The sequence below is a fragment of the Coregonus lavaretus genome, assembly GCF_964263955.1.
Source record: "Coregonus lavaretus genome assembly, chromosome: 3".
Lineage (NCBI taxonomy): Eukaryota > Metazoa > Chordata > Actinopteri > Salmoniformes > Salmonidae > Coregonus > Coregonus lavaretus.
The window spans coordinates 55,470,634-55,487,719 of record NC_139990.1 but is presented as its reverse complement, the minus strand read 5'-3'; the positions used below and the strand labels follow the sequence as shown (position 1 = coordinate 55,487,719).

Here is a 17,086-nt window from a genome sequence, read left to right as displayed (position 1 = left end):
TGGATATGCTAAACAGATGTGAAATTATTTTTTAAATAATGGAGTTGAACAAAAAATGTATCATTCAATTCAAAAATCTGAATTGACCGAGTTAAAATGTAACACATATCAATCAAATAATCTGAATTGAGAAAAACATTTCAACATGTGTCTTTTAGTGGAGTGCTATGGAAACAACACTCCAAGTAAAAAGTTAACCAGAATAAACTAAAGAATACATTGTAAACAGAATGATCTTACCTCAACATAAACGTATCTACAGGACCTTCTACGATGATCAGTTACTATCTTTCACTAGGGCTTGCTAGGAGTTTTCACTTTTAAATAATGACAGGTTTCTCTGCTCCTCCCACTCCTCCTCCCCTGTTTACCTTATATGTCTGATTCAATACACTGCCTGTTTGTCGGCCTTTACAATTCTGAAAGTTATATTGTAGTTTTCCCAGCCTGCACATTTTGAAGTTGGTTTGATGTTTATAGTTTCAAATTGGTGGAAAGCAAACAATAAGTATGCAAGAGAACAGCATTATTCTTGGTGAAGCAAACACACTAATGATAAGTATACAGAGAAGAGTATAACTGCAGAAATCTATGATCCTTGTGCTGCTATTATATAGAGCTCCATCCTTGACTCACCTGAGCAAGAGGGATTCAAGTAAGAGGGATTCAAGTACAGAACAGAACAGCACTGTGACATTCAGCTATTTACCATTCAACTAACTTACATTGCATGACTTATTCATGATTTGAAAATAATCAAGATTCAAAACAACCGTGAGCAACTCCAACTCTTTTGTCTGGAGGATAAACAACCCATATGTGTGGTGTGTCAAAATTTGAAAAAGCAGAAGAGTCATGACCACTGCCCAATACATGACGTTGCACAGTATCGTAAGGTAGTTGATAATATAGAAAACTTATTCAGATGGTGAAATTGAATGTCTTTGATTATTCACTGTTTTACACCCAACTTCTATGTTGTTTCATTGAAGGAGGTTAAGACTGCACTGAAGCCCTTACAGGAGAAGCTGAAGGTCTTCAATGATGTTAAACGGACTTGTGATCAAACAGCAGAACACATTAAGGTAAGAATGCAGAGTGATCGCAGCCAGAGTTCCACCCTGTGGTATTATGGATGATAAAATGATGATTGGTGTTACTATCAGACACATTCTTATTTGCTATCTACAGAGCCAGGCTCAGCACACAGAGAGGCAGATCAAGGAGGACTTTGAGAAGCTTCACCTGTACCTACAAGAGGAAGAGGAGGTCAGGATAGCTGTACTAAGGGAGGAAGAGAAGCAGAAGAGTCAGAAGATGAAGGAGAAGATTGAGGAGATGAGCAGAGAGATATTATCACTTTCAGACACAATCAGAGCCATAGAAGAGGAGCTGGGAGCTGAAAGCATCTCATTCCTACAGGTAAGGACAACTGTACTTTTCATATTTTATAGAGAGCATTCTTCACGAGGCCTTTGTTATAAGTTTGTTATAACCAAAATACTTGGTATAATAAGAGATGGATAGAAATTGATTTAGTTTCTCTGCAGCACCACAGGGCCACCTTGGAAAGGTAAGTGATCTGCCTCCGGTCTCTCTCTTCTCAGTGGTTCTGTATCCAACCCCACAGACTCCTTACTGTTCTTCCAGAACATACTGCACACAGCCAGACTGTGAGAGGGTTTCAGGACGACTGATTGATGTAGCAAAGCACCTGTGAAACCCACAGTACAGAGTCTGGGAGAAGATGCAGCGAACAATTCAATACAGTGAGTATTAGATACAATTGGGATAAAACGTTACCGCAACTAACATTTTCCTATACAGAAAACAAGAAATATGCTTAGTGAATGAAATTTAGGCTGAATAATAAGATTATGTCCCTACCACAATTTGAATTTCATTATGGTATGTTTGTGTTGTCTCTGTTCAGCTCCAGTGTCTCTAGACCCCAACACTGCAAACCCACATCTAATATTGTCTGATGATCTAACCACAGTGATAAACAGTGATGAGATACCTCAACTTCCTGACAACCCAGAGAGATTTGATGACTATACAATGGTCCAGGGCTCTGAGGGCTTTAACTCAGGAACACACAGCTGGGACGTTGAGGTTGGGGACAGCACAGAATGGATCGTGGGTGTGATCACAGAGTCTTGCTGGAGGAAGGGAGACTTTGGCATGTGTAGAGGATCCTGGGGTGTGGTTTTTAATGGATAGGTATGTAACACATGCTCTAATGGTGCCACTTGTTCACAGATTCGAGCTCCTAACAGTGAGACAGAAACCCAAGAGGGTCAGAGTGCAGCTGGACTGGTACAGAGGAAAGCTGTCATTCTCTGACCCAGATAATAACACACATTCACACACACTTTCACTGACAGAGTCTTTCCATACATCAGGAATGGTTGTACTCTCCATCCTCTGAAGGTTATACCAGTGAAGGTCTCTGTAACAGCGGATACTGCCTCCGTCTGAATCAGGGATTAACATGTTAAATGAGTCAGTAACACTCACCGATGCCCTTCACCTGCTGTAACACTCTCATCAGTCAAATAATGATAACTTATCATTGCGTCCACCTTGCCTATAAACAGCAGGCATAGAGCAGCTTGATTGGAAAGTTTTCCCTTCAGACTATTTAGTGAAAATTGTCACCTATAAAATAATAAGTCACAGTAGGGTGTGGGTGTTCATTTAAGAAAATTGTATTTGCCATTGTGAACATAGGTCACTTGCTGATAAAAAGTTGTATATTATTTAAAAAGTCTGAGTTGGGATAGGCTACACAGATGCCACATTATTTTCAAATCATACAGTTCAAACCATCCAATGCTAATTATCATGTCTCTTAATTAGGACTTCAATTCAATTAATGAAGTAAACAAGACTCCACCGGCTGTCCTCGTCAAGACTGCTCCTCAGCCCTCCAAACACAGAGGAAAGTGATTGTTGAGCTTCCATTACACTAGATGGGGCTAATGTATCAAAGTCTATCAAACAGACACTAGAGGGCTTCCTAGCCTTTCCATGGGGACAAAGAAACACTGAATCAGCTGTATAAAAAATTATCAAATCCTATGCTGGAGGCTCTGTCCTGTCCTGAAAAGCTAACAAGAGCTGCTAGTAGGCTACAAGGGCTGGGCTGAATTCCCCTTTGATTTTGTCAATCTAGGATAAATTGCCATTGCATTAAAGAATATATGCAGATTGTTCAAATAAATGACTGGCTTAATTATTTCCCCAAATAAACTGAGTTCAAATGGACTTGATCTCAACCATGCATGAGAAATGCTAAACATGTCAATATAAACACATTGTGCTATAATAAGACAAGGCAGTTTCATGTCTTTCCTAGCATGAATGTAGATGCTTATCAGTTTGATAAGGAATAGTGAGTGGGTGTATGGTTTGATGCTGGATTCCCCTCCTCTCATTGGTTTGAGACCAAAGCAGCCAATGAGACTGTTCAGTTAGATTTCTTCCTCATGCAGATACCAACCGCTGCAGTGGAGAGGAAGAGGAACTAAAGGTTTCTAAATTATACAGTAGTCCGTGATGATGGCATATAGGAAGATTCCTACTACATCAAGGAAATCTCTGTTTGTTATTCTCCCTCTCTGTCTCTCTGTCTCTCTGTCTCTGTCTCTCTCTCTCTCTCTCTCTCTCTCTCTCTCTCTCTCTCTCTCTCTCTCTCTCTCTCTCTCTCTCTCTCTCTCTCTCTCTCACACACACACACACACACACACACACACACAAAACACACACAAACAACTTAGAATGTAACCTGGTAGCCAAAATCATCTCCATTCCGAGTTCACTCTTTGAATCAGAACATGCATTGTTAATTCAGAAAATTCGTTACCGGTCTGTGTCGTAGTCGGCCGCGACCGGGAGACACATGAGGCGATGCATAATTGGCCCAGCGTCGTCCGGGTTAGGTGAAGGTTTGGCACTGATGTTGTGCTCTGGCGCACCCAATCGTCACAGACTGTAGTGGGCGTGGTTTTGGCAATGGAGATGGCGTCATCGGCAACGTGTTCTGTGTGTACATAGTAGCAAGACAACAACGAGCCTGTGACAGACACTTACAGCAGGACCAGGAACCACTGCGAATTCAAACCCTGAAGAAGAGACTTCAAAAAATTTTGAGCAAGAGGAGCTGACAAGGTGTTACAAAGAAAAAGGGATTCTGACATGCACTGGCAGAAATGTGAGTGTTCATTATTTTGATGATGAATATGACATTGACTAGCAGGCTACTAATAAGCATAGATACGAATATTGTGATCATATAGCGGGTGACATTGACAATCAAAAGCTATTTTTTACATTCACTTGCTGCTCAGTTTTGAACATTTATTCCTAATGTCTAAGTTGCACCATTGTTTTGATTCATAAGTGGCAAGTAGGCTTAGGCAATAGCCTACAAGTCAGGACTAACATTCAAAATAAGTGAGGGTTGTTATAAAGTGGGTAGGCCTATATCATATCATACAATTGAGTGCAGCAAACTAATGTGAGATTATTAAATACGTTAATATTAAGAAGTTATGTGAACATTTACAGGCAATGATGAAAACAATAGCCTACTTCTGCGTATTGAAAACTGACAGCGAAGGAAACCCTCACAACCTTCGCCCATGTTCGCTATATCTCAGTTCCCCTTTTAATGATGCGTGTGAAGGGGGAATCCGGATATTCTATTTTACGCACGCAAGAATGAACTTGATTTTTCGCGGAGTGCCAATGCTGGCGACGGGCATAGTGTAGCATACTAGTCATATCTATGCAAAATATTAGTCTAAATAGTGCCACAGTCATTGAGGAAGTTCACTTCGTTTTCTCTGCTCGCCACGGCAGCATATTGAGCCAGCAAACAGAAAGGTCATCGGAATCCCCGCCGCCCACGCGCATGACTAAATGGCCAGGGGTTTCCGTCATTTAAATATTACATCGCAACAGCGTTCAGACAGGGTTCCAGGCAGCCCTGTCTCCTTGTCATGGATCGATTAACTAACGTCCCAACAATGACAACTGTAAAAATCTACCTTTGAAGATGTATAGTGCAATAGGCTTTCTGCACTGACATAATTTGTCTGCCAAATGATGTAACGCTAGGTTCAAATGTACATTAGTCTATACCAAAACTCAAGTAGCAATATGCTTTATAGAGCACTCATAATGTCTACATAATCACTACATAGATGTTTCAGGATTCATACGTGGCATAGCCCTTTTACCACCCTTTATAAAGGGGAATAAAGTGTTTAAAGAAGGAGTAATTGCAACATTTACTCTAATGATGATTCCTTCAATGAAACTAATAGAAGACAACATTCTGTACGCTGTTTATTTGAGTAAAGACCACTGTGATGGGTTCTACTCTCTGTGGTTGTGTAGGTAAACTCGAAAGTGAACATAAACATCACTCAGTTCATTCGGAACATTTAGGTGACATTACAGAATACAGCTGTGACCTTTATTACCTGCTTGGTGACAAAGAACATCTATTGAGGACAGTTCTCCCTCTCTGTGGGTGTTTTAAAAGAAAGACTGGCTTTGGACATGGACAGTAGACTGCCTTTAAGGGTTAACATCCGACTGTAGCTTATCCTGTAACTGTAGGGGGGTTATTCTTTCCTCCAACATGCACTACTAGTCAAATATTTGCATGAGATTATTTTTGGGGAGGCACACCTGCTGTCTACAGTATGCACCAGTAGCCAGAGCTGCCCTTCCGCGTGTAGATCACCCTTTCTTTCTCTCCCCTGTGAGGTATTCCCTCTATTAGTATTCATCCCTCCTACACTGTGGTGAAGGTTGAGAAATTACGTAGGGGGATTCACTAATTACTTTACAGTATCTGATGATGAATTGTATGACGTTGAACTCATTAGATAAATTGGAATAAAGTCTTGAGGAGATGGTCACAACTCATTTCCAGGGTCATTTTACCAATATGAACATGTCACAGTTTGGCAAATTGATTCTTATTTGGAGTATAACAGTAGTAGCAAGTCATTTTTAATAAGAAAATAATATAATATAATAAAATAGGAGTCTCTTACAGTAATGTTTATAATCATTGTTATAAGGAATGAAAATTGTGAATGTAATTGATGTAATGTGTAATTTTGGTTTAGCTGAAAATTCTGTGGCATCTCCTGTCTTATTTTTAGTTATGCAAGTGCCAGTAGTCTGTCTTTTATTCCTTACTCAGAAAGACAGTAAACTGAAGAAAGAGAAAATAAATGAGGGAAAGAATTGAGACAGAAGTAAAACTCAGGTCCAAGAGAAGAGAGAGACAAGGAACAGAATGTTAATAACTCCTGGAGTTTTCACAATTGCAGAACAGAAAGGCAGTTCCTCCTTTATATCCATTTGAGTGGCCTCAAGTGATACCAAACGTTCCTCCCTGTGAGAGGGATACGAAAAGTGAAAACGCAACACACCCCTCACCCAGGCATTCACTATACTCTCGCTCTCAAGTCAGAGATTTTTATGTTCCACTGACACTGTGTTGATGGCACTAGAAAGAGTGTGTTTTTATCACTCCTTCTTATGTTCACCGAACCCTGTTGGGGAATAGAGGAGACTACTGTAGCATTCAAATATGTTATTTAACTAGACCAAAATCTCAGGCTCACCCCCCAAAAAGCCCCCTTTCTATGGCTTGATTGTCTTCTAAGAAAATGACAGGTGATGTGAGATAGCTGTGAGAAACAATCTACTCCATGACCACATTTATGAATCATCACACTTAAGCATGATAATAGTCAGACATTATGTTATGGCTGCCAGCTCAGTCACACAGCAGAGCAGACATGGCCCACGTTTATATGTTCACTCTTCACTTCTGGGTTGTAACGTGCTCTCGGCACACACAGCAGCGACAGGAAGTGCTGTGGTTTACCACAGCCAGCGTAACGGAGCTAGACAGGAAAGAGTCACAGAAAATGTGTAGTGGCAAGCCTCCACATGGTAGTGGTTCTAGTGAATCTATCTGTTAGTTCTGACCTCACAGCCTGTTTTCCTAATGGAATAGGTTCCTCAGAGCTCTCTCTCTACCTGTTTATGCTTCTCGGTGGAAATGTCGCTTTGTCTTTCACGTGTGGGGTGATGACACTCGAGGAAAAACTACCCTGCTTTGCTGCACACAAGCAATATCAAGCTGGAAACCTCAGATACATATATTGTTCACCACTATCTCTCTTTCCTCTGGCTGCTGAATGGAAAAGAAAGTGATGGGGAAAAAGAGTAAACATGATATCATAGATGAATCATGGGAAATCACAGAACTTTGGTTTTTCAATCCAAAAAACAAAGTTGAAGCGTTATCCAAAATTACCACATTACTTCATATTATGTCATAACATTATACCAAGAGCTTTAGCTGTGTCGCTCTGTAGTAATACATGTCTGGTAAGAATAGTAGACCATTGTAGAAAAGCACCCCAATATAGAACAAATGTCATGGTCGACTTCATGACTATCCACCAAAGATCATTCATTGCAACATCACCTCTGTCCCCACAGCACCGAAGGAGAAGCCGTGTTACACTCTGCCTACAGTGAAGAAACTCCTGGAGCAGAAGAGGAAGAGGGAGACCTCCTTGACAGCAACAACCAGTACCAGTGTCCCCACTGCCGCTGTCCTCTCCCAACAGGTGTCAACACCAGAGAAGTCTACCTCAACAGGTGAGTACTGCTTGAAGCGCCCATGTAAGCCATTTGCAACCCAACCAGACCTGGGTCAAATACAGTGAGGGAAAAAAGTATTTGATCCCCTGCTGATTTTGTACGTTTGCCCACTGACAAAGAAATGATCAGTCTATGATTTTAATGGTAGGTTTATTTAAACAGTGAGAGACAGAATAACAACAACAAAATCCAGAAAAACGCATGTAAAAAATGTTATAAATTGATTTGCACTTTAATGAGGGAAATAAGTATTTGACCCCCTCTCAATCAGAAAGATTTCTGGCTCCCAGGTGTCTTTTATACAGGTAACGAGCTGAGATTAGGAGCGCACTCTTAAAGGGAGTGCTCCTAATCTCAGCTTGTTACCTGTATAAAAGACACCTGTCCACAGAAGCAATCAATCAATCAAATTCCAAACTCTCCACCATGGCCAAGACCAACGAGCTCTCCAAGGATGTCAGGGACAAGATTGTAGACCTACACAAGGCTGGAATGGGCTACAAGACCATCGCCAAGCAGCTTGGTGAGAAGGTGACAACAGTTGGTGTGATTATTCGCAAATGGAAGAAACACAAAATAACTGTCAATCTCCCTCGGCCTGGACTCCATGCAAGATCTCACCTCGTGGAGTTGCAATGATCATGAGAACGGTGAGGAATCAGCCCAGAACTACACGGGAGGATCTTGTCAATGATCTCAAGGCAGCTGGGACCATAGTCACCAAGAAAACAATTGGTAACACACTATGCCGTGAAGGACTGAAATCCTGCAGCGCCCGCAAGGTCCCCCTGCTCAAGAAAGCACATATACAGGGCCATCTGAAGTTTGCCAATGAACATCTGAATGATTCAGAGGAGAACTGGGTGAACGTGTTGTGGTCAGATGAGACCAAAATCGAGCTCTTTGGCATCAACTCAATTCGCCGTGTTTGGAGGAGGAGGAATGCTGCCTATGACCCCAAGAACACCATCCCCACCGTCAAACATGGAGGTGGAAACATTATGCTTTGGGGGTGTTTTTCTGCTAAAGGGACAGGACAACTTCACCGCATCAAAGGGACGATGGACGGGGCCATGTACCGTCAAATCTTGGGTGAGAACCTCCTTCCCTCAGCCAGGGCATTGAAAATGGGTCGTGGATGGGTATTCCAGCATGACAATGACCCAAAACACACGGCCAAGGCAACAAAGGAGTGGCTCAAGAAGAAGCACATTAAGGTCCTGGAGTGGCCTAGCCAGTCTCCAGACCTTAATCCCATAGAAAATCTGTGGAGGGAGCTGAAGGTTCGAGTTGCCAAACGTCAGCCTCGAAACCTTAATGACTTGGAGAAGATCTGCAAAGAGGAGTGGAACAAAATCCCTCCTGAGATGTGTGCAAACCTGGTGGCCAACTACAAGAAACGTCTGACCTCTGTGATTGCCAACAAGGGTTTTGCCACCAAGTACTAAGTCATGTTTTGCAGAGGGGTCAAATACTTATTTCCCTCATTAAAATGCAAATCAATTTATAACATTTTTGACATGCGTTTTTCTGGATTTTGTTGTTGTTATTCTGTCTCTCACTGTTCAAATAAACCTACCATTAAAATGATAGACTGATCATGTCTTTGTCAGTGGGCAAACGTACAAAATCAGCAGGGGATCAAATACTTTTTTCCCTCACTGTACATTGTCAAATCATTTCAAATATTTTCCATTGACATTGACAGATGGCTTGACTTGTGACCCTCCCAGGTGTAGCCAGCAGCTACTCAGACATGGCAGTGGGGTATGAGAGATGGGTTTCTATGGATGAGCACCAAGCCCCCTTGGCCATACAGGAAGGACCATTCTCCCCTATGGGGATCAATTACTTCTCCAGCCCATCCACCTCAATGGACTACAGTCACACTCCGGCCTACATCCGTCCGATGGCCTCCAGCTACAACACACAGCAGATTCAGGACTACCCAGACACCACGATGCCTCAGCAATTTGTAAGGAGGACTGGTTTCTCGAACAGAAGCAATTTGACATTACATCATCATTTTGACTACTTGTTGTTCACGTGCTATTAAATACATGAACAGTATGTGCTATAGCATTCATGATGATACCAATATTTTACCTTTACAGACGGAGTGTCCAGTGACCGAGGCTGTGTCTAGTTTGGTTCCTTCTGGGCCCCTGCAGACCCCTGTCTACTCCTGGTCGTCGGGGGCCCTGGGCCCCACAGAGCCTGTCCAGCAGGTGTTTAGTGGCCAGATGGATGTCACCAAGCTGGAGGAAGCCAGGATGTTCCTCAGAGGGATGGACTACAGCAGAACCACCTGGCAGGATGACGACGGAGACACGTGAGTGTGTGTGTGTGTGTGGGGGGGGGGGGGGGGTTGGGGGGGGGCTTGTTACCTGATGTTGAGAAAGTAGACATGACTAAGTTTGAGAAAATGTTAAGAGAAACTTGGCAAATAAAAATAAAAGTGTCTCATGTCTCATGGGACTTTACAACATTTTCGACTGAAACCAATTTGTCATGTTGTATTGTCTTGTCAGGATTCTGCATATCTACACAGCCAAGGGCCTGAGGGAGTATGCATTTGCTGCAGCAGAGAGGCTTGCTGAGCTTGGTAGGCTAGACTCCAAGGAACACAAGGGGAAGGTATGCACCAAGAAGACACTTCTACTTTAGAGAACACAGGATTGAGTAAAACATAAATGAGATGCTTCCTCTAAAATAAATGTGTGGATGCCACACATAGTGAGCCTTAGTTTAATAGTATTAACCCCCCCTCCCTCCGGTATCCCAGACTGCTTTGCTGGTGGCGGTGACTGCTAACCATCCGGAAATCGTCCAGGATCTGTTGTCTTTAGGAGCAGATATAAATGCCTGTGATGTCAAAGGTCAAACAGCACTTCATCTTGCTGCCACCTATGGCTTCCCCAGGGTTATGCAGGTAAACCAGCAGCACTGCCTTCAACCAAAGTTATCATCTGTTAGGGCTCAATCTAGATAAATAACAAATGATGTGAATAACCAATCATTTTCAATCTTTGGATCTGTATTTGTAGGTTATTCTCTCCTTTGGGCCTGGAGTGAACCTTGAGGCTCGCAATTTTGAAGGTAACATCCAGCTTATGACAAATGAGAACAACACAACCATTACACAAAAGACATCTGACAAACGATATAATAAGACAACAGAATAAGTAACAACAATAGAATAAAGTATTTTCCCACTCCTGTCTCAGGTCTGACTCCTCTGCACTGTGCAGCCATCTCCCACGGTGGCACCATGAAGACTCTCTCCTCCCTCTCCTCCACGGGGCTGGGTGATGCCAGCCTCCATGCCCTGGCAGAGGAGAAGCTCTCCTGGCTGCAGATGCTGCTCAACACCGGAGCCTCCCTGACCAGCCAGGTACTGAATGCACTACTTAAATGTAACGTACTAGAGTTAGTATTTTAGAGACTGTATTCTACAGGAGGTGCCAGTACTCAATAAGTAGAAAACACCATCTATACCTCAGTCCTCCCAAGGGAATGGCATGGTTCGTTATGGTAGAAAATAAATCACATCTGGAGCTATTAGTCAGCTTTTTTTCCACCCAACCTCACACCTGCAGAAACCTATGATGGGTTTTGAATATTTTCCTCACCTTCGGTGCGTTGCGGTTTCATTTTGATGCTTCATATAGTGTTTTCCTCTGTTTCCAGGAAATCAAAAGTAACAAGACTGTTCTTCACCTGGCTGTGAAGGAGGGGAACATCCACCTGGTCCGCTACCTGCTGAAGATCCCCCTGGCCAACATGAGGGACTTTGTCAACATGAAGGTCAGTGCTGCTGTGAGATTGTCTGCTCTTCAAAGATGTAGAGAAACTGACCTGTGTCCTGAGAGACTCCATGAAAAGAGAAAAGAGAGGTAGAACATCTTCAACAGCGTGTGTACATGTGAAAGGAAAAGATTGAAAAGAAAGGGAGACTCATCGACAGTGTGTGCATATCTAGTTATTGCCATAGTGTTGGTATATACTCACAGCTTCATGATTCCCTTGACCTCCTCCCCTGCAGGCCCACGGTCATACCGCGCTGCACATGGCCGCTGGTCTCCATGGCAGCCCACACCAAGAGGAGATGCTGAGGCTGCTGCTTAGCCGAGGGGCCGACCCCAGCATCCGCAACCTGGAGAACGACCAGCCTGCACACCTGCTGCAGAGTGGACTCCATGGGGAACAGGTGAGCAGTCAGACAGACAGACAGCTAATGGCCATTTTGTTTCATTCATATAATCTCAGCTCACCTATCCCTGTCCCATCTGTTTTCAGCTCAAGCTTATCCTGAAGAAGCGAAGTGCTTCCTCTCGTCGACGTGTAATGTCCTTACAGGACCAAGAGTGACCCGGACTACTTTTTATGTCCCTGTGTATCCCTCCGCCTCTTTTCAGAGGAAGTACTGAAGGTCTGTACTGTAGGTTGAATCCAGACATCTGTACTTCCAAGAGTGAGGGATTCTAGCGTATCTTCATGTGAGGATTTTCAAACACCGCAAATCTCTAATATATACTAGGGCATTCACTTTGAAACGATTGTTGTTTCATTGACATGATTTTGGTCACTATCTGAATTCAGTTAGCTATGACGTGTATGCATTTTTCTAGCTTAATAGGTAGCTATTTTATGTTGTTTAATGGCTAGCTAGTAATGAGCAGTGGTAACAGGTGGGATTCCAGTGCCCCCTGATATTACTGTCACTCAGTACAACCTTGATTTCTATGAAATCGTTAACATTATAGTCAAAGCTGCCCAGACTCATTGTGTGAGTACCCCCCCACCCCACCCCCCCCCAGCTGGAAAGCCCTCCTTAGAGGTATATCTGAGGAGGGTTTCTGGGCTACCACCCCCACTCATACTCTTGTCAAAACTTCCCACCATGGTCAGAAATCATATTGGTTTGTTGAAAGGTGGTTGTTGTTTCACTAAGCATGTGACACAGTGTACCATTGTGCTCATGCTGTCACTGTCTTTATAACTTAGTCTTTACTTTTTATATTTGATATGCTCATAGCGCTCATTGAATAGCTAATATATTATCTCATTCATACTCTGACTTATCGAAAGAACGTTTTCTATTTACTGTGTAAAGGGAATATGTTGATATTGACCACACATGCTATATAATATAATATAATATATACAATATAGTACCAGTAGTATTTATTTCTTAAAGGGCATTATAGGAGGAGTATTTCAGTTATGACTCATTTCGCCTTCAACTAATCAGGTATTTTCAAACATGACTCATGATTGAAAATATCACAACATGTTTTGTGGTGACAAGAAAGCAACCGTCACTTACTCATAGAACTTTTATGACTGGCTCATTTTTTCTTCTCTTTATTCTCCATTGAGGTAGCATGCATGTGCCCTTTGAAATATTGTTGTAGTGAATCTTCATCACTGGAAGTGGCATACAAAATCAAATCAAAAAAACATCTCACTGGAGATATGACACAACATTTCCCCAGACTTGTAGAAGAAATGATTTTCAAATGTGATTTCCCCTAGTTTTGGCACCTGGGCAGTCTTAGTCTACGAACATACAGTGATATTCTTTGTTTGTTCCTAGGTCTAAGGCATAGGCGAGTTAACATGAAGGAGAATAACTAATGTGATCATTTAGAAATGGTACTAGAGAATCTGGTGATTTTGGCTGCTTGGGTCCATTTTGTTCAACGTTTCTGGACTATCTACTACTTGGACAGTTTGTAACAGTGTAGTACTGCTGTTACTTTTCACTGAATGTATCCTTCTGATTTACTGAATTGCCTAAACTTAACGCTGGCATTAAATCTGTTCTTCAAATATCTCTATTTGTCTTCTTCTTGTATATATTGATAAAGGTTCAGATTAAAAGATATGGGAAATAACTGTAAACAATAAATCAATAAGACCATTGTATACAGGGTGATTTTTATTGCAGTAGCTGTCTTATTGGTTAGCTCTGGTGAGAATCACTCATTTGATTTTGGTTAACTATTACGCCATTGGCTCAGTATCAGGCATTACTAGTGCTACATACCGGTAAATACAAATAGCTGAGGATAACAGACATTGTACTTGCAGCAAGCAAGTTAGAAACAGCTCTAAATAATGATAATACAGACATTTTATTTGCAGGTAGTTACTGTGCCTCCTTATCTTAATGTATTGACCTTTTCATGAAGCTTAAACTCATACACTTTTAAAATGCCCGCTCCTTCAACCCAAGGTAATACCTTTTTAGTGCTTCAAATGATTCTACTCGTGCAATGTAACTTAAAATGCAATAGGAGAAAGAAAGAGGTCATTGAAATACAATACTATACTGGTAGCACCCTCTCAGACCCCAGAGAATGATAGGAGACTTCATTCCTGTTTCTGTTTCAAATTGCTGTAAAATTAACATCTGACATGGGGTTGACATCCTTCTCATTGCTACCTAGCACACAACCACCCACGGCAATCCACTTCATTCCATCACAAATGACAGCAGATAGATCCTGAGCCAACCGTCAGTAAAACACAGTGGGATAATGGGGTTGGGTTGATATCTTAAATCATGCTTGAGGTTATTAATAGGTCCAATGTGAAATCCTAAATGTAAAAGACCTCTCTCACGTGACTGGATAATAAAGTTGTAGATTTCTAAAGTGCATTGAGAGTAGTATACAGTAAAACGAGACATGCAATCAACTTTCTTGGGTGTGCATGAAGTCAAAAGCAAGGAAGAGAGAGAACACAGCACTCAGTTCTGTTTCAACACTACCCACATCATGATACAGATTTACAGTGCACCTGAAAGCTGATCTTGGGCCAGGTATGTTTTTTTGTTGCTTTTAGTTGCTTTTGGTGCAGATTGGGGTAAGGATAAACCCCAAATCAGCACTGAAGGCTACTTTACTTTCTCTCCTGGGCAAGGTAGAATGATAGCACCTAATACACAAGTCACAAAGACGGTTAAGAGTCACTTCTTCATCTTGGCTTGATATACATTTTATTTAAATCAAGATTGACAATTGAATCATTCTTCTGGTCAGCTTGGGCTGGGTGTGTAACATACTTGATGTTCCAATGGACACTGGTGTGTGTCAGCCATAAACAAGTCAGTGTGTGTTACTGTGTGTGTTTGCCTCTCTGCAGCACCTCCAATGATGACTCTCCCTCGCCTCCATGCACACTTCGTCTATACTGTTTGAGGAGGCACTGCAACACAAGATAGAGGACAGTGGGTTTCTCTCTCTCTCTCTCTCTCTCTCTCTCTCTCTCTCTCTCTCTCTCTCTCTCTCTCTCTCTCTCTCTCTCTCTCTCTCTCTCTCTCTCTCTCTCTCTCTCTCTCTCTCTCTCTCTCTCTCTCTCTCTCTCTCTCTCTCTCTCTCTCTCTCTCAGAGGCTTACCCTCTGTCTTTGGTATTTGGGTGCCTGCTGTATTAGAGCTGAAGACGAGAAGACAAGAGAAGACAGTTATTCACTCTGACACAAGGAGAGAAAGGGAATTAAAGGAAGCAATCCTGGATAGTTCAGACAGTTCAGTTCACCTCAAAGCTTTGTGGAAACAACCACAATGTAACCCAGATCATGTGTGTTTTGACCAAAGAGAATGTATTTTAGAGAGATTAGGTCAACTGTCTCCATGCACAGAAGGGGTTGTGGCCACAAAGCTTTGACAAGCATAGGATTCAATTTGGGGCAAAATGCAGAGATTTGTCAGGATCTTCCAAATCGGTGTCCTCTCTCGAAGGGTAGGAGAGAGGGAGAGACAGGGTCGGCATGCCATTGGCTGTAAACATACACTATTTGAGGCCATCCACCCACACTGCCAACCCATGCAACAACAGTCCCCATTCTCAACCAAGGGCCCCAAAAAAGCCCTAATGCAGGACATTTCCTTAATATTGTTTGGTTGACAAGAACACTTGATTTTCAACCATTTCAGAGTTAGACCACTAGACTATCTTGAAACATTTGACTGTAACAGGATGCTCTGTATAAGGGTGACTGCTTAATTAGTTGAATAGGTGGGCAGTGTTGTTGGATTTAGGGAGGGAGGGCAGGACTGTAATCTCTTAACCAATAGGCAGCATTCAGACATAGGATCCACTGTGGGAGGGGAGAGAGGGGGAAAGGGCAGACATGGTGACAGTAAAATAGTATTCGTAAAGCCATCCTGTATTTGGTGGGGACTCCTCTTCCAAAGTCTGATGCATTCCACATGCACAGGCGGAGCAACTGCCAAGCCATGTGCAAACTCTTACTTGGAAGACGATTTTGAGCATGTGAGTTTTTTACCTGTTGAAGAGATGAAAAGTTACAGATGTCTAGGATAACCTTCAGAGAGTTACGGGTGAGCATGTGACAGACTAGGCGGTGTGTGTTTCCCGCAAGCATACTTACTAAGAGCTATTAGGATACCCGACACAAACAAGATCACACCAATGATGACCCCTGTAGTTCGAAGTGTCTCATAATCTGAAACCATAAAAAAATCTATAAACATGACCATTAGTAGTAGTAACATGGTACAACTCACATGCCATGTATGGTGTGACTCAAATAACAAATGAATCCATTGGGATGAATTCACTCACCATATTCGAAGTCACTTTGATCATGAAACATTGATTCTGTACAGAAAACACACATTATTAGTCAGAACAAACAACCATGTATAATCCACATTTGGCCTAATAATAAGCCATTTAGCAGACGCTTTTATCCAAAGCGACTTACAGTCAAGCGTGCATACATTTTTTGTGTATGGGTGGTCCCCGGGATCGAACCCACTACCCTGGCGTTACAAGCGCCGTGCTCTACCAGTTGAGCTACAGAGAACCACGAAGAATAACAAGGTTCCAACATTATGTAATATAAGTTATAAAAGATGGCAGGATCTTGCAGTACTGGAGAGGAGAACAGCCAATAGACCGAGTCGAAACTCATGGGAACGCCCTTTTGGGATGGGAGTCGGTTCAGCACCATGGACAGCAGAACTCGACCGGTTTTGGGAAAACGTCGGAACATGAGTAGCCTAATGTGGACAGATTTTGCTCTCATATTAATCACTGATTCTAAGTTGGCATACTCACGATAGCGATGAAGGCAATTGCAATTTGAGTTAGTGCGTTATTTTGCTTAATGTGATCACACGAATGGACCAATTTGAAATCAAGTCAATGCGCTACACCAACAGGAATATATTTTGCGTAAATCTTCCAGTTTACTAGGCGTTTTCTTTAGACGACCACAGCCGTCTCAGCGCTGCTGACTAAGGAGCGCTGATCAATGCAGGGTCTTTGCTCAGCAGAAAAAGACCGGCCACAGAAAGTGGATTAGAAGCGCACGAGGGGCGTTCAATGCAACGCGATTTACAA

At 42.4% G+C, this 17,086-nt stretch overlaps 1 protein-coding gene and 1 pseudogene across 2 annotated transcripts; both read left to right on the top strand.

Annotated features, from left to right (window-relative positions):
- Positions 1 to 873: 873 nt before the first annotated feature.
- On the top strand, positions 874 to 2,481 carry LOC311108078 (E3 ubiquitin-protein ligase TRIM35-like; annotated as a pseudogene). Its single transcript has 5 exons — positions 874 to 891; positions 993 to 1,085; positions 1,192 to 1,422; positions 1,631 to 1,769; positions 1,934 to 2,481. The product of its transcript is annotated as an E3 ubiquitin-protein ligase TRIM35-like (transcript).
- A 1,674-nt stretch (positions 2,482 to 4,155) lies between these two features.
- On the top strand, positions 4,156 to 12,427 carry LOC311108067 (NF-kappa-B inhibitor delta-like). Its single transcript, XM_084150713.1, has 11 exons — positions 4,156 to 4,216; positions 7,543 to 7,704; positions 9,441 to 9,682; positions 9,822 to 10,039; positions 10,239 to 10,344; positions 10,493 to 10,639; positions 10,755 to 10,806; positions 10,935 to 11,101; positions 11,398 to 11,514; positions 11,753 to 11,917; positions 12,007 to 12,427. Exons 1-11 carry the CDS (start codon positions 4,201 to 4,203, stop codon positions 12,076 to 12,078), a joined length of 1,464 nt encoding a protein of 487 aa, XP_084006839.1. The 5' UTR covers positions 4,156 to 4,200; the 3' UTR covers positions 12,079 to 12,427.
- Positions 12,428 to 17,086: the final 4,659 nt, after the last annotated feature.